Source organism: Perognathus longimembris, chromosome 13 (genome assembly GCF_023159225.1).
Source record: "Perognathus longimembris pacificus isolate PPM17 chromosome 13, ASM2315922v1, whole genome shotgun sequence".
Lineage (NCBI taxonomy): Eukaryota > Metazoa > Chordata > Mammalia > Rodentia > Heteromyidae > Perognathus > Perognathus longimembris.
Window position 1 is genome coordinate 50,342,474 of NC_063173.1, and position 22,647 is coordinate 50,365,120.

Genomic DNA, 22,647 nt, shown 5'->3' on the forward strand with positions numbered 1-22,647 from the left:
CACTTACAGGCAATAGATAATATAGTATTTGGCTTGAAAAAAATTTATACATTTCTTTCTTTCTGGTCTCAGAAAACAGGCAAAATAGGAGTGTATTTAACTTTTCAAATTTAGTCTTTTAACATCTGTTAATTTCTTCCCAGAGTCACCGATTTCTGCCCTTACTGTAGTTTGAATGTACTGATCATATAAACACCGAGATGGCTGAAGAGAGTGGAACTGTATATTAAAACCTCTCACAAATTTATGCCATTCATAGTGATTTTCAAAGATATCATCAGGCTTAAATACTATAAACCAAGAAAGTCGTGCACTTCAGAATCACGGAATCAACTAAAAATCAAACAAATGATAAAAAAAAAAGTCACTATCTTATTCACTTTTTGTAGCTGTTTTTGATTTCTGTGCCTTTTTGTCTTTTAAGCTAATCTGTTTTGGGGACAGGGTGAGCAAATGCAGCAGTGATACTCACTAGGCACTGTTGAAAATGAGTGACACAACATGGTGAGAGGACTGGGAGAAAGTGAGGGAAGAGGTGATACTGTTAAAAAATTCACTCATTACCTGACTTATGTAACTGTAACTAACCCCTCTGCACATCACCTTTACAATAACAATAAACAAATCATGAAGTCTTGATAAACTGATTTAGTTTTCTCTAGTGTAAATGATCAGAAGAAATCTTTCCAATTTATTGGAAATATGTTATATAAAGAATTAAGTGGAGAGAATCACATTATATTTAAGGATACTCAACTTTGAACAAGCGTGATCATACACATATCTTTCTTTTTAGCAGTTGGGTATGTGGAATAAGGCAGTCATGTTTGATATCAGCATTCAGTCATGGTTTTAACATTCCACAACTTTCTCATGGCATTTTTTACTTCTACATTCCTCAGTGTGTAAATCAGTGGGTTGAGAAAGGGTGTTGCAATGGTATAAAACACTGTTACCATCTTGTCCACCGGGTATGTGGTAGGGGGACGTGTATACATGAATATACAAGGAACAAAGGATATTGTAACTACAAGAATGTGAGAAGAGCAAGTGGAGAGAGCTTTCTTCCTCCCTTCTGCACTGTGGTTTCGCAGTGAATACAAGATGACAAGGTATGAGATCATCAAAATCAAGAAACTGCATGAACAAAGTGCCCCACTGTTAGACACGATCATCAGGTTGACTACGTAAGTGTCCACACAAGCAAGTTTCAACAAGGGCTGCACATCACAGCAATAATGGTCAATTAAATTGGGTCCACAGAAAGGCAATCTTACAAGCAAGACAATCTGAGAAGCAGCATGTATGAAAGACCCTATCCAGGCAAACACAATCAAGATGATGCACACCTGGCTTCTCATGATGGTTGGGTAGCGCAAGGGCTTACAGATGGCCACATAGCGATCAGCAGCCATAAAGATGAGGATAAAGATCTCCATACAACCAAATAAATGCAGTGCAAAGACTTGGGTCATGCACTCATTGTAGGAAATGGTTTTCTTTGCAAAGAGGGAATTTGCAAGGAGTCTGGGTGCTATGGACGTGGAAAAACAGAAATCAATAAGGGACAAATAAAACAGGAAGAAGTACATGGGGCTGCCAAGTGTCCGGCTGAACTTGATGGTCACCATGATAAGCGAATTCCCCACAACGGTGCCTCCATAGAAAATTAAGAAGATGAAAAACACCAGCTTTTGTTCTCGGGGATCCTGTGTCAGCCCTAACAGTATAAATATCGTCATACTGCTGTTATTAGACATTGTTTAAGTTGATTTGGGGAAATCACAGCTTGAAAAAAAAATCTGCAAAGGAGCAAAGGAAGAATATAAAAAGACCACTGAATACTCGCAACTGAGTCTATGTTTTCTTTTATGAAACTAGCTTTCAAGCAGGTTAATGTGACTGTTGTAATTTTTCTAAATTCATCCATTTAATATCACACAGTACAATTTGGTTGTTGCACATAAAGGTAATGAAAGAGCAAACAGTTCTTTAAATACAGTATTATTTTAGGTGATTTCTTAGGAGGCAACAAATATTGTTACTTTTAAGTAAGGATCTATTTTGAGTAATAGAATAACACGATGAATAGACTGAGAAATCTTTTGCATAGTATACTATGCTTTGACATTATTTGCAGACATGGCAATTGGTATAAGCAAGAAATGAGGTGCATACATTGAATACTACAATGCAATTGATTACCCATTAGATTACTGTCCTCAATAAAATCTAGGTGTTCACTCTCAGACACACAGAATTAGCAAAAGTGGCAGAGATTGTGATGAAAATAGTGAATATCTTCATTTCAGAAATGAAGAACAACCTAGTCAGTACAGTCCAGAATTCAGGTAAACTCGTACATTGGCTAAATTTATATCATTTAAGTTTGCCTTTCCATTGTATTAGCTCTGTATTCTCCAGAAAAGTCCATGAAAATCAAGTAGGCAGTGATGACAACACTGAAGTGAACTGGAAAACAAATGACTTAAACCAGAAAAGATCTTCATATGAATGATCCACAATGAAATACCAAGGGCTTAAAAAATAATGTCTTTATCTTCAGTCAGAACTGGCAATTTCAGTCTAATTCTCACTGTGTATATTTATAAATATCTGCTCTTAGATGTCAAGTGAAGAAAGAGAAGTATAAAGAGAATTGATGTTAACTTGAATAGTTTAATCTCTAAAATATTTTATTTACTGCAAATTATACTTATTAGATATTCATATTTTTACACATTTAAGTGAATATATTTTATTTACCTTAAATATATTTATAAATATTCTTCGTTAGCATTCATGTATTAATTAATAAATACAGTCATGTAATTAACATAATTACTAACATTTATTAATAAACATAGTAAATATAGTTGCATAAATATTAAGACATATAAATGTAAATAAATAAAATTTATGAAAATAATCATATGAATATTTATATTTAACACAATGCATTTTAAAAGAAATATTTACTAATTTTTATATTAATACTTATATTTATGCTTATTTAATTGAAATATTTCTATAATGTTCAATATTATGATTTTATTAAATATATGTATTTAGAAATGTTTTTAAAGGTATTCATACATAAGTTAATACACATTACATTATATGTAATACAATGTATATTTATATATTCTTTTACAATATGTTACATAAAAATAAATACATACAAATTTTTACAATAGACACACTGCAGATAAAAGTATTATTTCTCAAAATATAAATATATTTCACAGACAACTCAAATGTTATCATAAAGATGAGCAAATAATTGATTTTCAAAGGTATCCACCACCTTGTTAAAAAGCTCAATCATGTACTGATTTGCTTGGTTTTATATTCAGTTACATTTACATTAGTATTGGAGTTGTATAAGTTCTGCTCCTTTGATATTTATAGCATAATTTTCCTAGTACATGTCTTTAAACAAAGTGACTAATGAATGTGACAGAATGTCAGTTACTCATGTTCTGATAGTTGCTCAGGTGCCTGCAGACTCTAAGGGAGTGATTGTAAAAGACAAAACTTCCTGAAGACATCTGTTCAGAGATTGAATTTCTCATAGATGTAGCCATGAGAGGCACTAACACCATTTCTGCAGCCCTTCCAGTGAAGCAAATGACAGGAAGGAAGTTCAACTTTGATCACAGTAAACAAATAAAAATAATAAAATAAAACCATAGTGTATTCTTGAAAATGTTCATATGCAGTGGTGTGTTGCATATGCAGTATGCAGTGTGCAATTATCTCTGAATATGTTAGAAATTGAAACTCAAATTTTGATACTATATATGATGAAATTTTTACTAAAATGAAGTGTATGCCATATACTTACATACTCATATAATTTTATACATTGATTCCTTTTGAAAGCTATTTATAAATGCTTAGTGCTTGTATTATCTGAGGAGGCATTCTGTAATCTTAGATTTGTGTATGGAAAGTTAATTTCCCTTAAAATGATTCAATTTGTCAACATTTGAAAATGTGTTACACTAAATTAAAAAACATGAAGTTGTAAAAGGTCTTACCATAGAAGACTGGAACTCACATTGTCGTATCACTGAGCAGTCCCAATTTTCATCTGTGTAGACAGGCAGTATCCTGACACTGTTGGGCCATTATTTCAGATCCTGAGGCTTGAAAATGATGGTGAATACACTGTAGATTAAGTGGCATAACTCATTGATCTTTTAATACAGAACTCACCAGATTAAAGGAGCTACAGGTACACTGGCTTTATTTCAGCATACAAATGTAAACAATTATTTTGGGTTCCATGAATAAGGAACAGAAAAAAAATCTGTTCACGTATCTACCTGTATGTATATTACAATGAACAAGTAAATATAAACAGGTAAAAATACTGACAACAAGTCATTATTTTTACTAGTTATTGACATAAGGCAACATGACAGCATTAAGAGATTACAGATAGATTCAGATTAATCCTGATCCTGGTATTGTGGCTTTAGCTGGCATTGAAGAAGAGGGATGTCTGCATCCTGTTATATTCATGGCAACATCACCATTGCTGAAGAGCAATTCTTGGACAATTTTCAGAGTTGTGGCATCTTTATTTAATTAACTTTATGATCTAACTGTGCTTAAATAAAATATCTAACAATGCTTACCTTGTAATGTCGTTAGCATTAGGAAATACCATGCATGTCTTGATTATCATCTTCTCTTTCTGGAGTGTAAATCATTTTAGGAAAGTCTCTATTTTTCCACACATGCCTAATATACTGTAGGAATTGGCTGTGCTATTACTATTCAGCAAGCATGAGACATGGTATCATCAATAGATATTTTACCAGCTTTGGTAAGAAATGGAGGAAGATTCATGTGTTCTGTCTCCTTTCTTTCTTCATAAATAACTCCAGAGCCACTTACTCCAACAAGAATTTTAAAAGTGCTTCTCATTAATGTCTGATTATTCTGAAATTGGGAGTTCCCTAGAAATTTATGTTTTCATTTGGTTTCTGAGTTATTCTTCAATATTTTCTAATACCATTCCTTGCACAGAATTTTAACTTGCATTTTTTCCTTTCTTTTTTCCCTGATTATATATTTAACAAGAATGACGTGACACATAGGCATTTGGGAAACTCATTCCCTAAAGGGTCTCCTCCGTTCTAATCAAGAAACAGGACCCAGATGAGGTAAGGTACTTAAGCTGAATTTGTCTTCTATTATGCAAAACGTGGACTATTACTTCTATTAAACGTGTTGCTTAGAATAATAAATGCCATTTTTGTCTAGAATAAATAAAAACAATGTGCCACTCACAACTTTGTTCTAATACCAACAGTTAATAAAATGATGTTGGAAGAAATGTTTATTTCCCAGTAGGTATAGGCTGAGAATGCACAACATATGAATGTATGTGAGAATGTCCCATGTGGTACAAAGGAAGTGAGTGACAGAATTCACACAGCATACACACAATGATGAGTTTATTCACTACAGACATAGGCCATTTGAAAGACTTTAGTGGATATAAGGAATGTAAGCATCACAATAACAACATAGCAGTAAATTGAACTCAAAGTATTGTCATTTTATAACACACTCACGTCAATACATCAATATGTGTATGGGTACCAAAGACTGTACAGTCATCAATAATTTGATAAAAATGAATAACTAGGGGAGAAAAATGAAACACTTAGTGGGAATAAACTTCAAAGTTATTTTTATGGATATACACTCAAAGACTTAAAGGGTATCTCTCTTATTTTCAGTGTGATTGGAACAGTCTGACAGGATGGGCTAAGTTAATTGCACAAAGGAAATGTAATCAAGAGATCAATGATTCCAGCAAGGATGAGGATATGAAGCGGACACATGCCTATTGACACGGCAGGATGAAAATGACACTTTTCTTGAACGAATAATGTTGAGTGAGACAAGCCTAGAGCACAGAGGACAAAGGCACATGGTCTCCCTGATACGTGGTTGTTGGAGGGGGAGGAGAGAACAGTAGATATCATGTCTGTAAAATAACAAACTTCTTTTCAAATGGTATTTCTACATATTTTGGTCAGCGACTTTACATCATGTCTCTAAAACCAAACAATTACTAAATAAACATAAAAAAGTCTAGGATAGACCTACCAGGAGCACAGTAGCTCAACAACTACATACATATGATTATATAAGATGAGGCTAAGCAAAATGAACTCCAAGAGATAGAAACAGGAGGATTTTACTGTTGTCATTACGTTTAACGTACTACATGAATTTCCTTTGACGTACCCCCTGTGGTCACTGTATATGATTCTGGTACACTGGATATTGTATATATGCTTATCTGAACTGGGGAAGGGAAAGAAAAATCAAGGAGGGTGTAACAAATATGACAAGAAATGTACTCACTACTTTATTATGTAACTATACCCTCTCTGTGCATCACCTTATCAATAAAATTTAATTTAAAAAAAGAACACTTCAGTTCTTTGAAATTTCACAGTTTTATGCTAATCTTGAGAAAAATATTTTTTAAAGCACAACTGAATATTTCAGAGAAGTCTCTAACTTAAGCTTCTGAGAGCTCCCCAAGTCATTCAAAAATGGGAAAATATCAAGCAACTGTCACTGTAGATATGCCAAAGAAAATGGGATGAATGAATCATTGTGCTGTCCTTCATAGGGCTATGGAGAGAATTAGGAAATGAGTTTAAAATATGTGAGCAAACCACAAATCACAGTCAGTAACCATTTTGACAAATGCATCGTACTAATTTGAGATGATAATTTGGGAAACTAATTGTGAGTGTAGAGGAACTCTTTGGAATCTTTACAAAAAGTTCCTGAAAACATAGATCTATTTGAAAATGAAATGTAAATGATGAAAATAAATGCAGCATTATGTACAGGATTTGATTTAGTCTACTGGATATGCAAAGTTTTAATTAGTATAAATCATTTTTATCTAAATATTGGCATATGTACACTTACTAAAACATGGTATCCTAGAAAGTATTATCCTATCATCTGTTATTACTATTTCTGGTGAATTTAAATCATAATCCCATTTATAAGAATATAATTTACTATACTTACCATATTTATGTGTATAGCACATTGCATGTCATATAATTCACATCGTTTTACTGTAATTATCCTTGTCCATCTACAGAAATCCTTCATTTTCAAAGTCTGAAACTCTTTTTTGCCAGTCCTGGGTCTTGAAATCAGGGCCTGAGTGCTGTCTCTGGCTTCCTTTTGCTCAAGGCTAGCACTCTGCCACTTGAGCCACAGTGCCACTTCTGGCCATTTTCTATATATGTGGTGCTTGGGAATAGAATCCAGGGCTTCATGTATATGAGGCAAAGCTCGCTTGCCACTAGGTCATATTCTCAGCCCCTGAAACTCTTTTTTACATTAGATAACCTATTACTGCACCTCATTCCAGTTCTGATAACCATAATTCACAGCATTGTCTATGACTTTGAATATTCAGGCTGCCTCAGATAAGCTGAACTCTCAGCATGTGTGTTTTCCCTGTCTGTCACTTCATGGCCTCAAGCTTCACCAGCATGTCACCATTTCCTGAGTTTTGACACTGAGTGATATTCCAGGAAGTTCATTTCATACAGTTGGTTTATAAATTCATGTGTGGATGAATGTTTGATTTCAATAGCCATGAGGGCTGAAATACGTGCTCATATATAATTTCTTCATACATTTTGAGTGCATGTTTAGAACAGGATATTCTCTTTTATATGATGATCATATATTACTTTGTGGAAGCAGGCAACACTGTCTTTCTTAGAAGTTGAGCCATTTTACAAAGCCATGGGATATGTACCATGAACCTTCTTTAACACTCTTAGTTTTGATTTGCAAATATTTTTCTTTATTTATTTTATAATTATCTTTAAGTAGTTGCAGAACGAAGTGTCTTCTAATACAAGAGCATATGAATACAATGCATCTTGGTCTGTGTCACCCCCTTAGACCTAGCCTTCCCTTACAGTTATTTCTTAATTTTGTGGTATATGCAATGCATTCTTCATGGCAATCTTTCCCCTCCCCACCTTTATCTCTACCCCTCTCTCTTTGTCCAGCCCTCAGTATTTGGTTGAACAGTGATTTAGTCTTTCTCAATCTTTGTACTATTTGAGGTCACCATATCTATAAAAATTCATTTAATTAATTTGAAGCTGCTTGCATACGTCCTAGTGTCACTAAGTTTCTATGTGATTGAAAAAACTTGTCACTCATAATCAGAAAACTGTCATTCAAATTCACAGTGAAATGTCACATCATATCTGCTGTACTATGTACAATTCTCAAAACCTTTATACCTAAAGACAACCTGTCATAATTTCATAGAAATTTAACTTAAATTGTGGTTGTGTATTATCTACTTCTTTGGATAAAAGTTTCAGTTTTATGTAATACACTTCATTGCCATTAGGATCCTCTTGTATCTGTTATTTTAAAAAATACTTTTGTCTTCAACCTTTTCTGACAGGATTTAAATAGACACCCCACCTATTATAATATATTAATATTTTATAATTTTAATGTTTGTTTGTTGGGAGAGGGGACCTGGTGCTTTAACTCAGCACCTTAGTGCTTATTCCTGAGCTCCTTTTGTTTCCCTCAAGGCTAGTACTCTACCACTTGAGTCACAGCTCTCCTTCTGGCTTTTTTGACAGTTAATTGAAGATAAGTGTCTCATGGGCTTCCCTGACTAGGCTGGAAATGAATAGTGATGCTCAGATCCCAGGCCCTTGAGTAGTTAGGAGTGTAGGCATTACCACTGACACCTGGCCAAATACAAAAATTTGACTTGCAAAAATTTTCTTTGTTTTTTCTCTATGGTCTCAGGGGAAAAAAAAGATGGATACTAGATTTAAATTTAGCTGTGTAGCACCTTTCCTAAGCTTCTTCCTAATGGTCAGGGTTTTGTTCTCATTGTATGTTGAATGTGCTCATTGTATAAACAGCTAAATATTGGAAGAGAGTGTAACCATATATTAAAATATACCACATCTATCTTAAATTGATAGCAATGATCACTTTTCACTAAATTTGAATACTTTCACAAAAGAAATTCCAGAATTACAAATCTATTAAAATCAAACTAATCATAAAAATAAATCATGCAGTTAAAAATATTGTATAAGAGATATACAGAGGGGTTAGTTATATTTGTAAAGTTGTAAAGTTAATTTTCAACATAGTGTCTAGTGAGCACCATTGTTGCATTGGTTCACCCTTTGTCCCACCATTGTTGTGATTCCCCTTCCCCTCCCCAACTCAGATAAGATTCAATACAGGACAAAGTATACACAAATCTAAAACAATGACACAAAGAATAAACCAAAGGAAAAAAGAGAGAGAAAAATAAGTAACTGCAAACAGTTCAATAAAAAATATTGTTTCTATTTCTTGGAGTTCATTTTGATAAGCATCATTTTATATGGTCATATACACTTAGCTATTGAGTTATTGTGATCTGCTAAAAATATACTAAAAATATTATAGTTATTAATAATGAGAGAAACCATGCAGGCTATGTTTCTTTGGGTCTGACTTTCTTCATTCCATATAATTTCTCCAAGTGTTTCCATTTCCTTATAGATGGTAAAGATTTAAAGAAAGACTTGTCTGAGAGAGAAATAGGAATAACCAATAAAAACAGGAAGAAATGTTCACCAACTCTGGCCATAAAAGAGATGCAAATAAAAAAATGGATTCCATCTCACCCCACTTACAATGGCCATTATCATGAAAACTAATAATAACAGATGCTAGACCAGGGAGAAGGGGGGTCAAGGGGGAGTGGTTTATGGCCAAAAGGGAATGCTTCTACATAGTTGGTGAGAATACAAACTGGTTATCTCACTCTGGAAAGCAGTATGGCAGGCAGTTCCTCAAAACATAAAGCACTCCTATAACCCAACAATTCCACTCCTGGGCATTTACTCAAATGACCACAAACTAGGCCATAATAAAGCTACTAGCACAACCATGTTCATTGCAGTATTATTTTCAATAACTGAGATTTGGAACCAACCCAGATGCCCATCAGCAGATGAATGGATCAAGATAATGTTGTGTGTATATACACAATGAAATTTTATGCTTCTCCCAGAAAGAATCATGCAGTTTTAATACACAGATTCAGTATTTTCTGGTAGAAATGATCAGGAGAAGTTAATTTATTGGAAATATGTTATATAAAGTAATAAATAGAGAGAACTACATCATATTTAAGGGAACTTACAGTTTTGAACAAATATGACTTCAAGGACAGTGCTCTTCTTTGAATGAGATGTGTTGAATAAGCTTTGATATCTAATGTAGGTAGCAACCAAAAATAAGCTCTCAGGAAAAAGACACAATGTAGGGAAACTACTATTTTAAAGGCCAAAAGCACAAAGTAAGGAAGAGAAAATCATATTACATTAAATTAGAAAGGAATAATGTAGGCAAGATTGCACCTTTGAAATTTCATAGTTCAGAAAGTTTCAAAGGAGGAAATACTATTGCGATAAACGTTTCTGAATTAATATTGCCTCTTCATGAAATTTTAAGCACTCAGAAACTTTCTGTGTCACATCAAAATATATAGAGAGAATCACATGTGATATTCTCACTTTGAAATCATTTTAACATTCCATAAGTTTCTCATGGCATTCTTCACTTCTGTATTCCTCAGTGTGTAAATCAGTGGGTTGAGAAAGGGTGTTCCAATGGTATAAAATACTGTCACCATCTTGTCTTCTGGGTATGTGGTTGGAGGACGAGTATACATGAATATACAAGGAACAAACATTAGTATAACTACAAGGATGTGAGACGAGCAAGTGGAGAGAGCTTTCTTCCTCCCTTCTGTACTGTGATTTCGTAGGGAATATAAGATAACAAAATATGAGATTATCAAAATCAAGAAACTGGTTGAACAAATGACTCCACTATTTGACACCAACAACAGGTTGACCACATAAGTGTCCGTGCAAGCAAGTTTCAACAAGGGCTGCAAATCACAGCAATAATGGTCAATTAAATTGGGACCACAGAAGGGCAATCTTATCAGCAAGACAATCTGGGCAGTGGCATGTATGAAGGATCCGATCCAGGAAAACACAGTCAAGATTATGCACACCTGCCTTCTCATGATGATTGGGTAACGCAAGGGCTTACAGATGGCCACATAGCGATCAGCAGCCATGACGATGAGGATAAAGATCTCCATGCAACCAAATAGATGCAGTGCAAAGACTTGGGTCATGCACTCATTGTAGGAAATGGTTTTCTTTGCAGAGAGGGAATCCACAAGGAGTCTGGGAGCTATGGACGTGGAGAAACAGAAATCCACAAGAGACAAATAAAACAGGAAGAAGTACATGGGGCTGCCAAGTGTCCGGCTGAACTTGATGGTCAACATGATGAGCGAATTCCCTACGATTGTGCCTCCATAGAAAATTAAGAAGATGAAAAACACCAGCTTTTGTTTTTGGGGATCCTGTGTCAACCCCAACAATACAAATATAGTTACAGTGCTGTTATTAGGCATCGTTTCTCTTGATGTAGTGTAATCACAGCTTGGAAAAAAATATGCAAAAGAATGAAGGAAGAATATAAAATTACTGAATTTTGGCAATTGAGTCTATGTTCTTTGTCATGAAATTAACTTTCCAGAAGCTGAATAAGACTTTTATTTTTCCAAATTCATCCATTTAATATCAAGTAATACAATTTGCCTTTTGCACATATAGATAATGAAAGAGCAAACAGTTATTATAGAAAGGCAATATTAATTTAGGTGATTTCCTCAGAGGTAATAAATCTTGTTATTTAAAGCAAGGCTCTATTGTTAAGAATAAGTTAGCATGAAGAATACACCGAGAAATATTCTATATATTTTATAGGCTTTGACATAATCTGAACAGTTGCCAAGCATATAAACAAGAAACAAGATGCATACTTTGTATACTGCATTGTAAGTGCTTAATCAGCAAAGATTAATAGTCTTAAAAAAATCTAGATGTGCACTCCCACATACACAGACACAGAGTGAGTAAAAGTCAATATTCTTTTTAGAAATAAAGAACAACCTAGTCTGTCCAGTCCAGAATTCAGGTAAATTGCTAGATTAGCTAAATTTATATGCTTTGATTTTTGCCTCTCCATTTTATTAGTTCTCTATTTTTCAACAAATTTTCATACAAACTAACAGACTATGATGACAACATAAAAGAAAAGTGGAGAAGAAGCAACATAAAATGGAAAAAATCTTCATACAAAATATTTAAAGTGAAGCATCAGGAACTTAGATAACAATATTTATTCAGTCACAAGTGACACTTTCAGCCTCTCATCCTGTATATTTGTAAATATCTGTTTAGAAATCATTTGAAGAGATATATAGAAAGGTAATTGATATTAACTTCTTTTGTTTAGTCCATAAAATGTTTATTTATCACACAATATATTTATTCAAATTTTACATATTTTCATGTATTTTACATATAATTTATTACTTATATTAAATATATTTATGACTACATTTAATAAATATTTATGTACTAATTAGCAGACACATTAAAATATCTAATAGGATTTATTAATAAACAAAATAATAAATATATGTATATAAATAATACATATAAATGTAAATGAATAAAATTATATTTATTAAAATATTCATATACATATCAAATACAAAAATATATTTCACACCAAAAATTTATTAATATAATTGTAGCATATAATTAATATATTTATATTGAATATAAATATTATAAATGATGTTCATTTTAACATTTTATTTAAATATTAAATTGGTATTTAACAAATGGGTTTTTATTTATTAAAGATATTAATACACAGTAAATATACATTATGCATTATATATTTATATATTAGATTTATGTATAAATAAATATATATACACTGTCACAGTTTCAGGATACATTTGGAAAATACACTGGAGATGAAAGCATTGTTTTTTTAAATACAAATATATTTCACAGACAAGCCAAATATTTCCAGAAAGATGAGCAAATAATTGATTTTCAGTGGTGTGCATCTCCTCATTGAAAAGATCAAGCATATAGTAAATATACTTAGTTTCCTTTATAGTTATATACAAATCAATTTTGAATTTTTCTAAGATTTGTACTTTTGATATTTGTGCACAATTTTTCTAGTAAATGTCTTTAAGCAAAGTCACCGAGGAATGTGAGAGAATGTGTTACCCATGCTGCGATGGGTGCTCAGGTGCCTGCAGTCTGTATGGGAGTGATTGTAAAAGAAGCAGTATGAAACTTCCTTAGACAGGGGTTCAGAGACTGAACTTCACATTGATATGGCCATGAGAGGCACTAAATCCATAGCTGTGGCCCTTTCAATGGTAGCCAAAGACAGTAAGGAAGTTCAACTTCCATCAGAGTAAAAAATAAAATAAAATAGAAAAGTATGTTATATTTTCAAAAATGCTCATGTGCAAGTGTGATGAAAATATTACATGCAATTATCTCTAAATAGATTAGATATTGAAAATCAAATTTCAGTATTTTAACATCAGGATGACATTTTCTGTAAAAATGAATTGTGTGGTATATAATAATTTTATATATTAATTCCCTTTGAAAGTTATTTATAAATGAAAATATTTGTAGTAACTGAAAGGTTATTCTACCATCTTGGATTTCTGTATGAAAGATCAATTTTTCTTAAAATAATTCAATTTGTCAACATTTGGGTGTGTTGCACTAAATTAAAAAGAGAGATTTAAAATGTGTTACCTGAGAAGACTGGGACTCACATTCTCATATTACTGAGCTGTTCCAACTCCCTTCTGTGTAGACAGCACTATGCCAGTACTGTTATGCCATTATTTCAGATCCAGAGTATTGAATAAGATGGTGATATACTGTAGATCAATTGGTAGAACTCAATGATCTTTGAATACAGAATGCACCACACCAACAGAAACTACAGGTACAGAGGCTTTATTGAATAGTCCCAGAATAAATTCTTTCAGCATACAAATGTAAATAAAACTTTAAATTTTATGAATAACTGAAAAATAATCAGTTCCAGTATCTACATGTATTCATACGCACATATTACTATGAACAGGTAGATACAAGCAGGTAAAAATAATGACACGTTCTTTAGGAACATGTTATTGACATAGGCAACATGACAGCATTGAGTTGCAGATTTATTCAGATTAAATGTTCCATGGTATTGTGGCTCTAGTTAGCACTGAGGAAGAGGGATGTCTGCATCCTTTTATGTTCATGGCAACACCACCATTGCAGAAGAGCAATTTCTAGACAATTTCAGAGTGGTAACATTTCTATTTAACTTTAAAATAATGTAACTGTATTTAAATAAAATATTTCACAGTGCTTACCTTGCAGTGTCATTAGCATTTGGAAATATCATGCATGTCTTGATTGTCATCTTTTCTATCTGGATTGTAAACCGTTTTAGGACAGTCCCTATTTGTCCACACATGCCTCATATACTATAGCAATTGGCTGTGCTATTACTGTTCTGCAAATGAGATATGCCCACATTAAGAGAAATCTTACCAGTTTGTGTAAGAAATGGTGGGAGTCTTGTGGTGTTCGGTCTCCTTCCTTTCTTCATAAATAACTCGGGAGCTACTTACAAGAGAACTTTAAAAGTGTTTCTAAAATTTCAAAATTGCTTCCAATTAATGTCAAGTTATTCGGAAATTAGGATCTCTTGGATTTCCCTGAGAAAGTTATGTTTTCACTTGTTTGCAAAGTCATTCAATATTTTCTCAAACCACTTTGTGCACAGGATTTTAACTTGAATTTTCTCCCTTTTTTATTCCCAGGTGATGTATTTAGCAAGGATGATGTAAAACATAGGCATTTGAGACACTCATTCCCTTAAGTGTCTCTTCCCTCCCAATTGAGAAACAGGAACCAGATGAGAGTAAGTGCTTAATCTGTAATTTGTGTTCTATTTTACATAAAAGTGGGGTACTATTTCAATTAAAAGTGTCATTTAGGATAATAAATGCCCTTCTTGTCTAGACTAAATAAAAAATTAGCATTCACACTGTGGTTTCTAATATCACTTTAATAAAATGATCATGTTAACAATGTTTATTTCCCAGTAGATCTAGGTTGAGAATGTACAAGAAGAATGTTCTTTGAGGTACAAAGGAAGTGAGTGAAAGAATTCACACAGCACACCGACAGTGGAATGTTTATTTAATGTAAATGTGGTTCAATATAAAATATGATGGCCAAATATATGAAGAATGTAAATATCCAAATAACAACACAGTAGTAAAGGAAACAAAAAGTACAGTAATCTTATAACACACATTTGTCAATATGTCAATGTGTGTGTATGCATATCAAAGACTATACAGTTATCAGTAATTTTAAAAAAAGAAAGCCATCACTCTGCAGCAGTAGTCTGTGACTTTGAAAACTGAAAGTAAGCTGAACTTCTCAGCATGTAGGTTCACCAGCGTGTTGCCACTTCCTACATTTTGACACTGAACGATATTCCAGGTAGTTCATGTCATGCAGTTGATTTATAGATTCATGTGTTGATGAATGTTTCTTTGGAATAGCCATGAAGGCTGAAATGCTTGCTCATATATAAATTCTTCATATATTTTGAGTGCATGTTTAGAAAGGATATTCTCTTTTATATGATGATTATATATTGCACTGTTGAAGCAGTCAACATCATCTTTCTTAGAAGTTGAGCCACATTACAAAGCCATGAGATATGTACCATGAACCTTCTTTAACACTATCAGTTTTGATTGCAAATTTTTTCTTTATATATTTTGTAATTATCATTAAGTAGTGGTAGAAGGAACTGTCTTTTAATAAAAGAGTATATGAATACCATGTATCTTGGTCTGTGTTACCCCCTTAAACCCAGCCTTCCCTTACAGTTATTTCTTAATTTTGTGGTATATGTAATGCATTCTTCATGGCAATCTTTCCCCTTCCCACCTTCACCTTTACCCCTCTCTCCTTGCCCAGCCCTCATTCATTTAGTCTTTCTCAACCTTTGTACTAATTGATCTCTCCATAGCATCTATTATCGTTCAATTAATTCATTTAGAGCTGCTTGCATACCTCCTAGTGTCTTTAAGTTCAGTTTTTATGAGATTAAAAAACTTTGTCTCTCATAATCAGAAAACTGTGATTCAAATGCACAATGAAATGCCACATCACACTTGCTATACTATCTATAATTCACAAAACTTTGCACCTGTTTTAATTTCATAGAAACCTAGCTTCAATTGTGTATGAGTATTATCTACCTTTATGAATAAAAGTATAAATTAGGTATAATGTATTTCATCATCATTGAAATCCCTTTGTAGTTGTTAATATTTTAAAATTTTAATGTGGCTTTTTTTTGGTAGGGAAAAGGGACCTGTTGATTGAATTCAGGGTCTGGATGCTTGTTTTTTTTTTGTTTGTTTTTTTTTCTCAAGGCTAGCAATCTTATCACTTGAGCCACAGATCTACTTCTGGCTTTTTGGTAGTTAATTGAAGATAAGAGATTTATGGGCTTCCCTGAGGTGGTGTCAATCTGATCTCAGATTCCTGAGTAGCTAGGATTAGAGGTATTACCACTCTCACTTGGCCAACTTTTGTATATTTTATATTGCTTTTAGTAGCATATTTATTACTTTAATTATATTTGTATCAGGGTATATCTTGAAGGAATCTCAGCCAGCTATTCTACTAGCACTGCAATTTGTGCTCAATGTCTCCCTTGGCAGGCTGCCAAAATCATATACCCATTCAAATGTCCATTTGAAAGAGGGAAGAGCTAAATGTATGCATCAGAGTTATTTGTCATGTCTTTACCCTCAAGCTAAGTCTGAACAAGTACACTATGATAAATCAGTAATAGCAATCAGATTGTCAAAAAATAAATAAAATCATTCAATCTTCAATCCTGCCAGTCAGTTCAGATGTAACTTGAAACTATCTTGTTACATTTCTCAACTTAATTTGGTTGTAGTATGGATAACAAATATCAAATATATTGAATATTCAGTACGGTGGCTAATATCAATATTTATAATACTAATATACATTCCAAAGTTAAACACAGACATCAGAACAATGCTACTTCTGGCACTAAATCATAAAGAAATAAGCACAGAGAACAAGACAATGAAACATTAAACTAATTTCTTTCTTTCTAGCAGACAGTATCATTTCTTAAAAAAAAATAATGCCTGCTTTCTTTTGCTTCAAACTATATGATTGACCTAGCAGTGTTCTGTGATATTACTCTGTGTACACATACATAAAACTATTTGGGGTTTGTGAATTTTTAAAATATTTATTTATTTGTATTAACTGTTAAAAGTGCTTTCAATTACAGTAGTGAGTTGATGAGTCCAACTTTCACTGCAGTTCAATTTCCAAATACCAAACATTGAATATTATAAGTCAGTATATAGTTAAGATGCTGTCACATCCATGTTCATTGCTATGCTACTCACAGTAGTCAAGATACAGAAACAGCCCAGGTGCTCTATAATGAAGAGATCAAGAAATGTGGTACATAAAAATAATGAAATTTTGCTCATCTTTTGAAACAATAATATTATGTCATAGGTAGGCAAATCAAAACAACATTGAAATTCCACCTCACCACAGTTAGAATGGCCATTATCAAGAAAAATAATAATAACAGATTCTGGTAGGGATGTGGCTAATAGGGAATGCAAGTACACTGCTGGTGCGAGTGCAAACTTGTTCAACCACCTGGGAAAGCAGTATGTAGGTTCCCCAAAAGAGTAAAGGTAGAACTTCCCCAACACAGCAATCCCACTCCTGGCATTTACTGAAAAGACCACAAACAAAGCTATATTAAGCTATCCGCACAAACATGTTCATTAAAGCATTGCTTATGATAACTAAGATATGGAATCATCTCAGATGTTCCTCAGTAGATGAATGGATCAAGAAAATGTAATACACACACACACACAGACACACACAATTGAGTTCTATGTTTCCATCAGAAAGAATCATGAAGTTTTTACACACAGATTTAGTATTTTCTAGTAGACATGATCAGGAGAAGCTAATTTATTGGAAATATATAAATAAATAGAACTACATCATATTTAAGGAGACTTACAGTCTTGAACAAATATGATTGCAAAAACATCTCGCTTATTATCAATCAGGTATGTAAAATAAGCTTTAATATTGAATGTAGGAAGCTATGCCAGAAATAAGCTCTCAGGAAAAACAAGACACTACACCATTCAGGGAAACTACTATTCTATAGCCAGAAGCACATAAAAGGAAAAGAAATTCTGTTAGATTTAATATGAATGAAAAAGTGCAGGCAAGATTACAGTTTTAAAATTGCACAGTAGGTAAAAAATTCAGAGGAGGAAATATTGTTGGGAAAAACTTTCTCAAATTAATCTTGCCTTTCCATGAAATTTAAAGCACTCAGTAACTTTCTATGTTCTATCACAATATTTACAGAAAAATACATTTGATATTCTCACTTAGACATCATTTTAACATTCCATAACTTTCTCATGGCATTTTTCACTTCTGCATTCCTCAGTGTGTAAATCAGTGGGTTGAGAAAGGGTGTTCCAATGGTATAAAATACTGTCACCATCTTGTCCTCTGGGTAAGTGGTTGGAGGACGAGTATACATGAATATACAAGGAACAAACATTAGTATAACTACAAGGATGTGAGACGAGCAAGTGGAGAGAGCTTTCTTCCTCCCTTCTGCACTGTGGTTTCGCAGGGAATATAAGATGACAAAGTATGATATTATCAATATCAAGAAACTGGTTAAGCAAATTGCCCCACTGTTGAATACCATCAATAGGTTGACCACATAAGTGTCCGTGCAAGCAAGTTTCAACAAGGGCTGCAAATCACAGCAATAATGGTCAATTAAATTGGGACCACAGAAGGGCAATCTTACCAGCAAGCCAATCTGAGAAGAGGCATGTATAAAGGACCCAATCCAGGAAAACACAGTCAAGATGACGCACACCTGCCTTCTCATGATGATTGGGTAGCGCAAGGGCTTACAGATGGCCACATAGCGATCAGCAGCCATGACGATGAGAATAGAGACCTCCATACAGCCAAACAGATGCAGTGCAAAGACTTGGGTCATGCATTCATTGTAGGAAATGGTTTTCTTTGCAGAGAGGGAATCCGCAATGAGTTTGGGGGCTATGGATGTGGAAAAACAGAAGTCAACAAGGGACAAATAAAATAGGAAGAAGTACATGGGACTGCTGAGTGTCTGGCTGAACTTGATGGTTACCATGATGAGCGAATTCCCCACAACGGTGCCTCCATAGAAAATTAAGAAGATGAAAAACACCAGTTTTTGTTTTTGGGGATCATGTGTCAACCCCAACAATACAAACATAGTTACAGTGCTGTTATTAGACATCTTTTTAGTTGATGTAGGAAAATCACAGCTTGGAATAAAAATCTGCAAAGGATCAAAGGAAGAATATAAATTGACCACTGAATTTTGGCAATTGAGTCTTTGTTCTCTGGCATGAAATTAACTTTATAGCAGGTTAATATGATTTTCATATTTTTCCAAATTCATCCAGTTAATGTCTTGCAAAACAATTTGGTTTTTGCACATACAGTTAATGAAAGAGGTAACAGTTCTTTAAAGAAAGTCAGCATTATATTAGGTGATTCCCTAGGAGGCAATAAACCTGTTCCTTTTAAGCAAGGATCTATTATTAGTAATACAATATCTGGATGAATACACTAAGAAATTTTTGTATAATGTCAAATACTTTGGCATTATTTTACTTCATTTGTCAATTATGCTGTAAGTATGAAATGAGACGAATACTTTGAACACTGCCAGGCAATTGCTTAAACATCAGAGATTACTGTCCTCAAGAAAATCTGGTTGTACACTCTCAGACACACACATACATACACACACACAATATGAGCAAAAGTGGCAGAGGTTGTGAGAAAAAATAATGAATGCTATTCATTTCTGAAATGAAGAACAACCTGGTCTATCCAGTTCAGAATTATTCTTTGTTGGCTAAATTTATATCATTTATATTTGTCTCTCCATTTAATTAGTTCTATATTCTTCAACAAATTTTCATGGTAATTAAGCAGACAATGATAACAACATGAAAAAAAAGTGGAGAGCCAGTGACATTAACCAGAAAAGAAATATTTATGGGAAAGATTTACAATGAAACATCTAGGACTTAGAAAATAATGTCTGTTTATTCATTCACAACTGATAATTTTAGCCTAATTCTCACTGTGTATATTTGTAAACATCTGCTATCAGATATTACTTGAAGAGAGATACTAAAAGAGACAATATTAATTTCATTTATTTAGTTGATAAAATGTTTTATTTACTGCACAATATACTTGTATATTCATAGATTACATGTTTATATTTAACATATACTTTCTTTATCATAAACATAATTATAAATGCATTAAGTAAACATGTGTTAATTAATATATGTATTACTATAATTAACATATCTATCTGCATTTATTAATAAATAACAATAAACCTACTTATGTTAAAACATATTATTATATAAACAAATATTAATAGATATAAATATGAATAAGTAAAATTACATTTATTAAAATATTTACAGGAATATATTTTAAATCACTAACAGTATACTTTAAACAAAGTATTTATTAATCTAACTTTAATATAGATAATTACCATATTTATGTTTATTGGATATAAGCATTATTAATAATGTTCAATATTAATAGTTTATTTGAAAATCACACTTATATTTAGTAAATGCATTTGTCTTTTAAAAATATATTAATTCATATGTATTATGTACTATATACTATACTATAAAATTACATGTTTATATAATAAACTTCTCTATATAAATAATACACATAGTCAAATTTTCACAATATATTAGGAATACACCTCAGATTAAAGCATTATTTCTTGAATTATAAATATATTTCTCAAATAAGCAAAATATTACCAGAAAGATGAGCAAATAATTGTTTTTCAAAGGTATGCATCTCCTTTTAAAAAATATCAAGCATATACAGATTTGCTTCCTTTCATTTACAGTTACATACAAAGTAATGTTGGAGTTTTCTAAGTTTATCACCTTTAATATTTGTAACATGATTTTTCTAGTAGATGTCTTTAATCAAAGTCACTGAGGAAATTGAGAAATGTCAGTTAGATATGTTTAGATGGGAATTCAGGTGCTTGTATTCTCTAAGGGAGAATCAGTACTAACTGACTGAAGACACTGATTCAGAGATTGAATTGTTCATTGATGTGGCCATGAGAGGCACTAAAACCATTGTGGCAGCCCTTTTTTTTTTTGACGTGTTCACCAAAGTAAAACATTTATTTTGTGATGACACAGCAAATTCTGCCAAATGTTTCTAGTGCTTTGGTAATTCAATTAAGTTGGAATGAGTTCTAACTGATAGTTTGATTCTACTGTAGCATTTATTGGCTTGAAACCACTCACAGAAAATCCACGGAGGAGTCACTATTTTAGGGATTTATTTTCCTGACCTAATCATTGTCAGTAGTGCCTTTCTTTCCATGATGGTCTAGTGAGGCTAGCTTCATCGATATGGGACCTGTATAATCACTGAAGGTTCTGTACTTAGAAATGCCTTGTATTTGACCTTCACTGCTATTTTAAAATCTGACTCTATCAGTGAGTGCACGTGCATGCGTGTGTGTGTGTGTGTGTGTGTGTGTGTGTGTGTGTGCTTTCCCTGAGCTTTTTTCCCCTCAACTTTAGCACTCTACCAATATATGTCACAGATTCATTTCTGGATTTCTGGGGGGTAGTTAATTGGAGATAAGAGTCTCACTGACTTTCATGCTCAGGAGCGGCAGCCCTTTCAATGGCAACAAAGCAGGAAGGAATTTCAACTTCCATCACAGTAAAAAAAAATAAGTAAAGCAAAATATAAAACCATGGTATATTTTCAAAAATGTTCATGTGCAATAATGTATTGAACAAGTTATATGCAATTATCCCTTGGTTCATTAGAAATTGAAATTCAAATTTTGATATTTCATGTTCAGGATGACATTTTCACTAAAATGAAGTATGTGTTCTATAATGATTTAATACATATATTCCATTTGAAAGCTATTCATAAAGGCATAGTATTTGTACTGTCTGCAATCTTGGATTTCCATATGGAAGATCAATTTATTTTAATATTACTCAATTTGTAAACATTTGGGTATGTTACACTAAATTAAAAATGAAGATTTAAAACATCCTACCTTAGAAGACTGGGACTTACATTTTCATATCACTGAGTCATCCCAACTCTTTGTGTGTACACAGGCAGCATGCTGCACTGTTAGGCCATTATTTCAGATCCAGAGGCTTGAATACAATGATGAGTACACTGTAGATAAAGTGGCCGAACTCAGTGATCTTTGAATACAGAATTTACCATACTAACAGAAATCACAGGTACAGTGGCTATATTGAGTATTCTCAATATGAATTTTCTTTCAGCAAATGAAAAAATATTTTAAATTTCAGGAATAAGAAATAGAAGAATGATGTGTTCTGGTATCTACATTTATTTGCATGCA

General features: G+C 32.9%; 3 protein-coding genes across 3 annotated transcripts; all 3 read right to left on the reverse strand.

Annotated features, from left to right (window-relative positions):
* Positions 1-833: 833 nt before the first annotated feature.
* Positions 834-1,760, reverse strand: LOC125362510 (olfactory receptor 4C11-like). The gene has a single exon (XM_048361341.1). The coding sequence runs from the start codon at positions 1,758-1,760 to the stop codon at positions 834-836; it is 927 nt and encodes a 308-aa protein (XP_048217298.1).
* An 8,867-nt stretch (positions 1,761-10,627) lies between these two features.
* LOC125361861 (olfactory receptor 4C11-like) lies at positions 10,628-11,551 on the reverse strand. The gene has a single exon (XM_048360466.1). It carries the CDS (start codon positions 11,549-11,551, stop codon positions 10,628-10,630), a length of 924 nt encoding a protein of 307 aa, XP_048216423.1.
* Positions 11,552-18,540: 6,989 nt separating this feature from the next.
* On the reverse strand, positions 18,541-19,464 carry LOC125361867 (olfactory receptor 4C11-like). Its single transcript, XM_048360477.1, has one exon. The coding sequence runs from the start codon at positions 19,462-19,464 to the stop codon at positions 18,541-18,543; it is 924 nt and encodes a 307-aa protein (XP_048216434.1).
* Between the last annotated feature and the right edge of the window lie 3,183 nt (positions 19,465-22,647).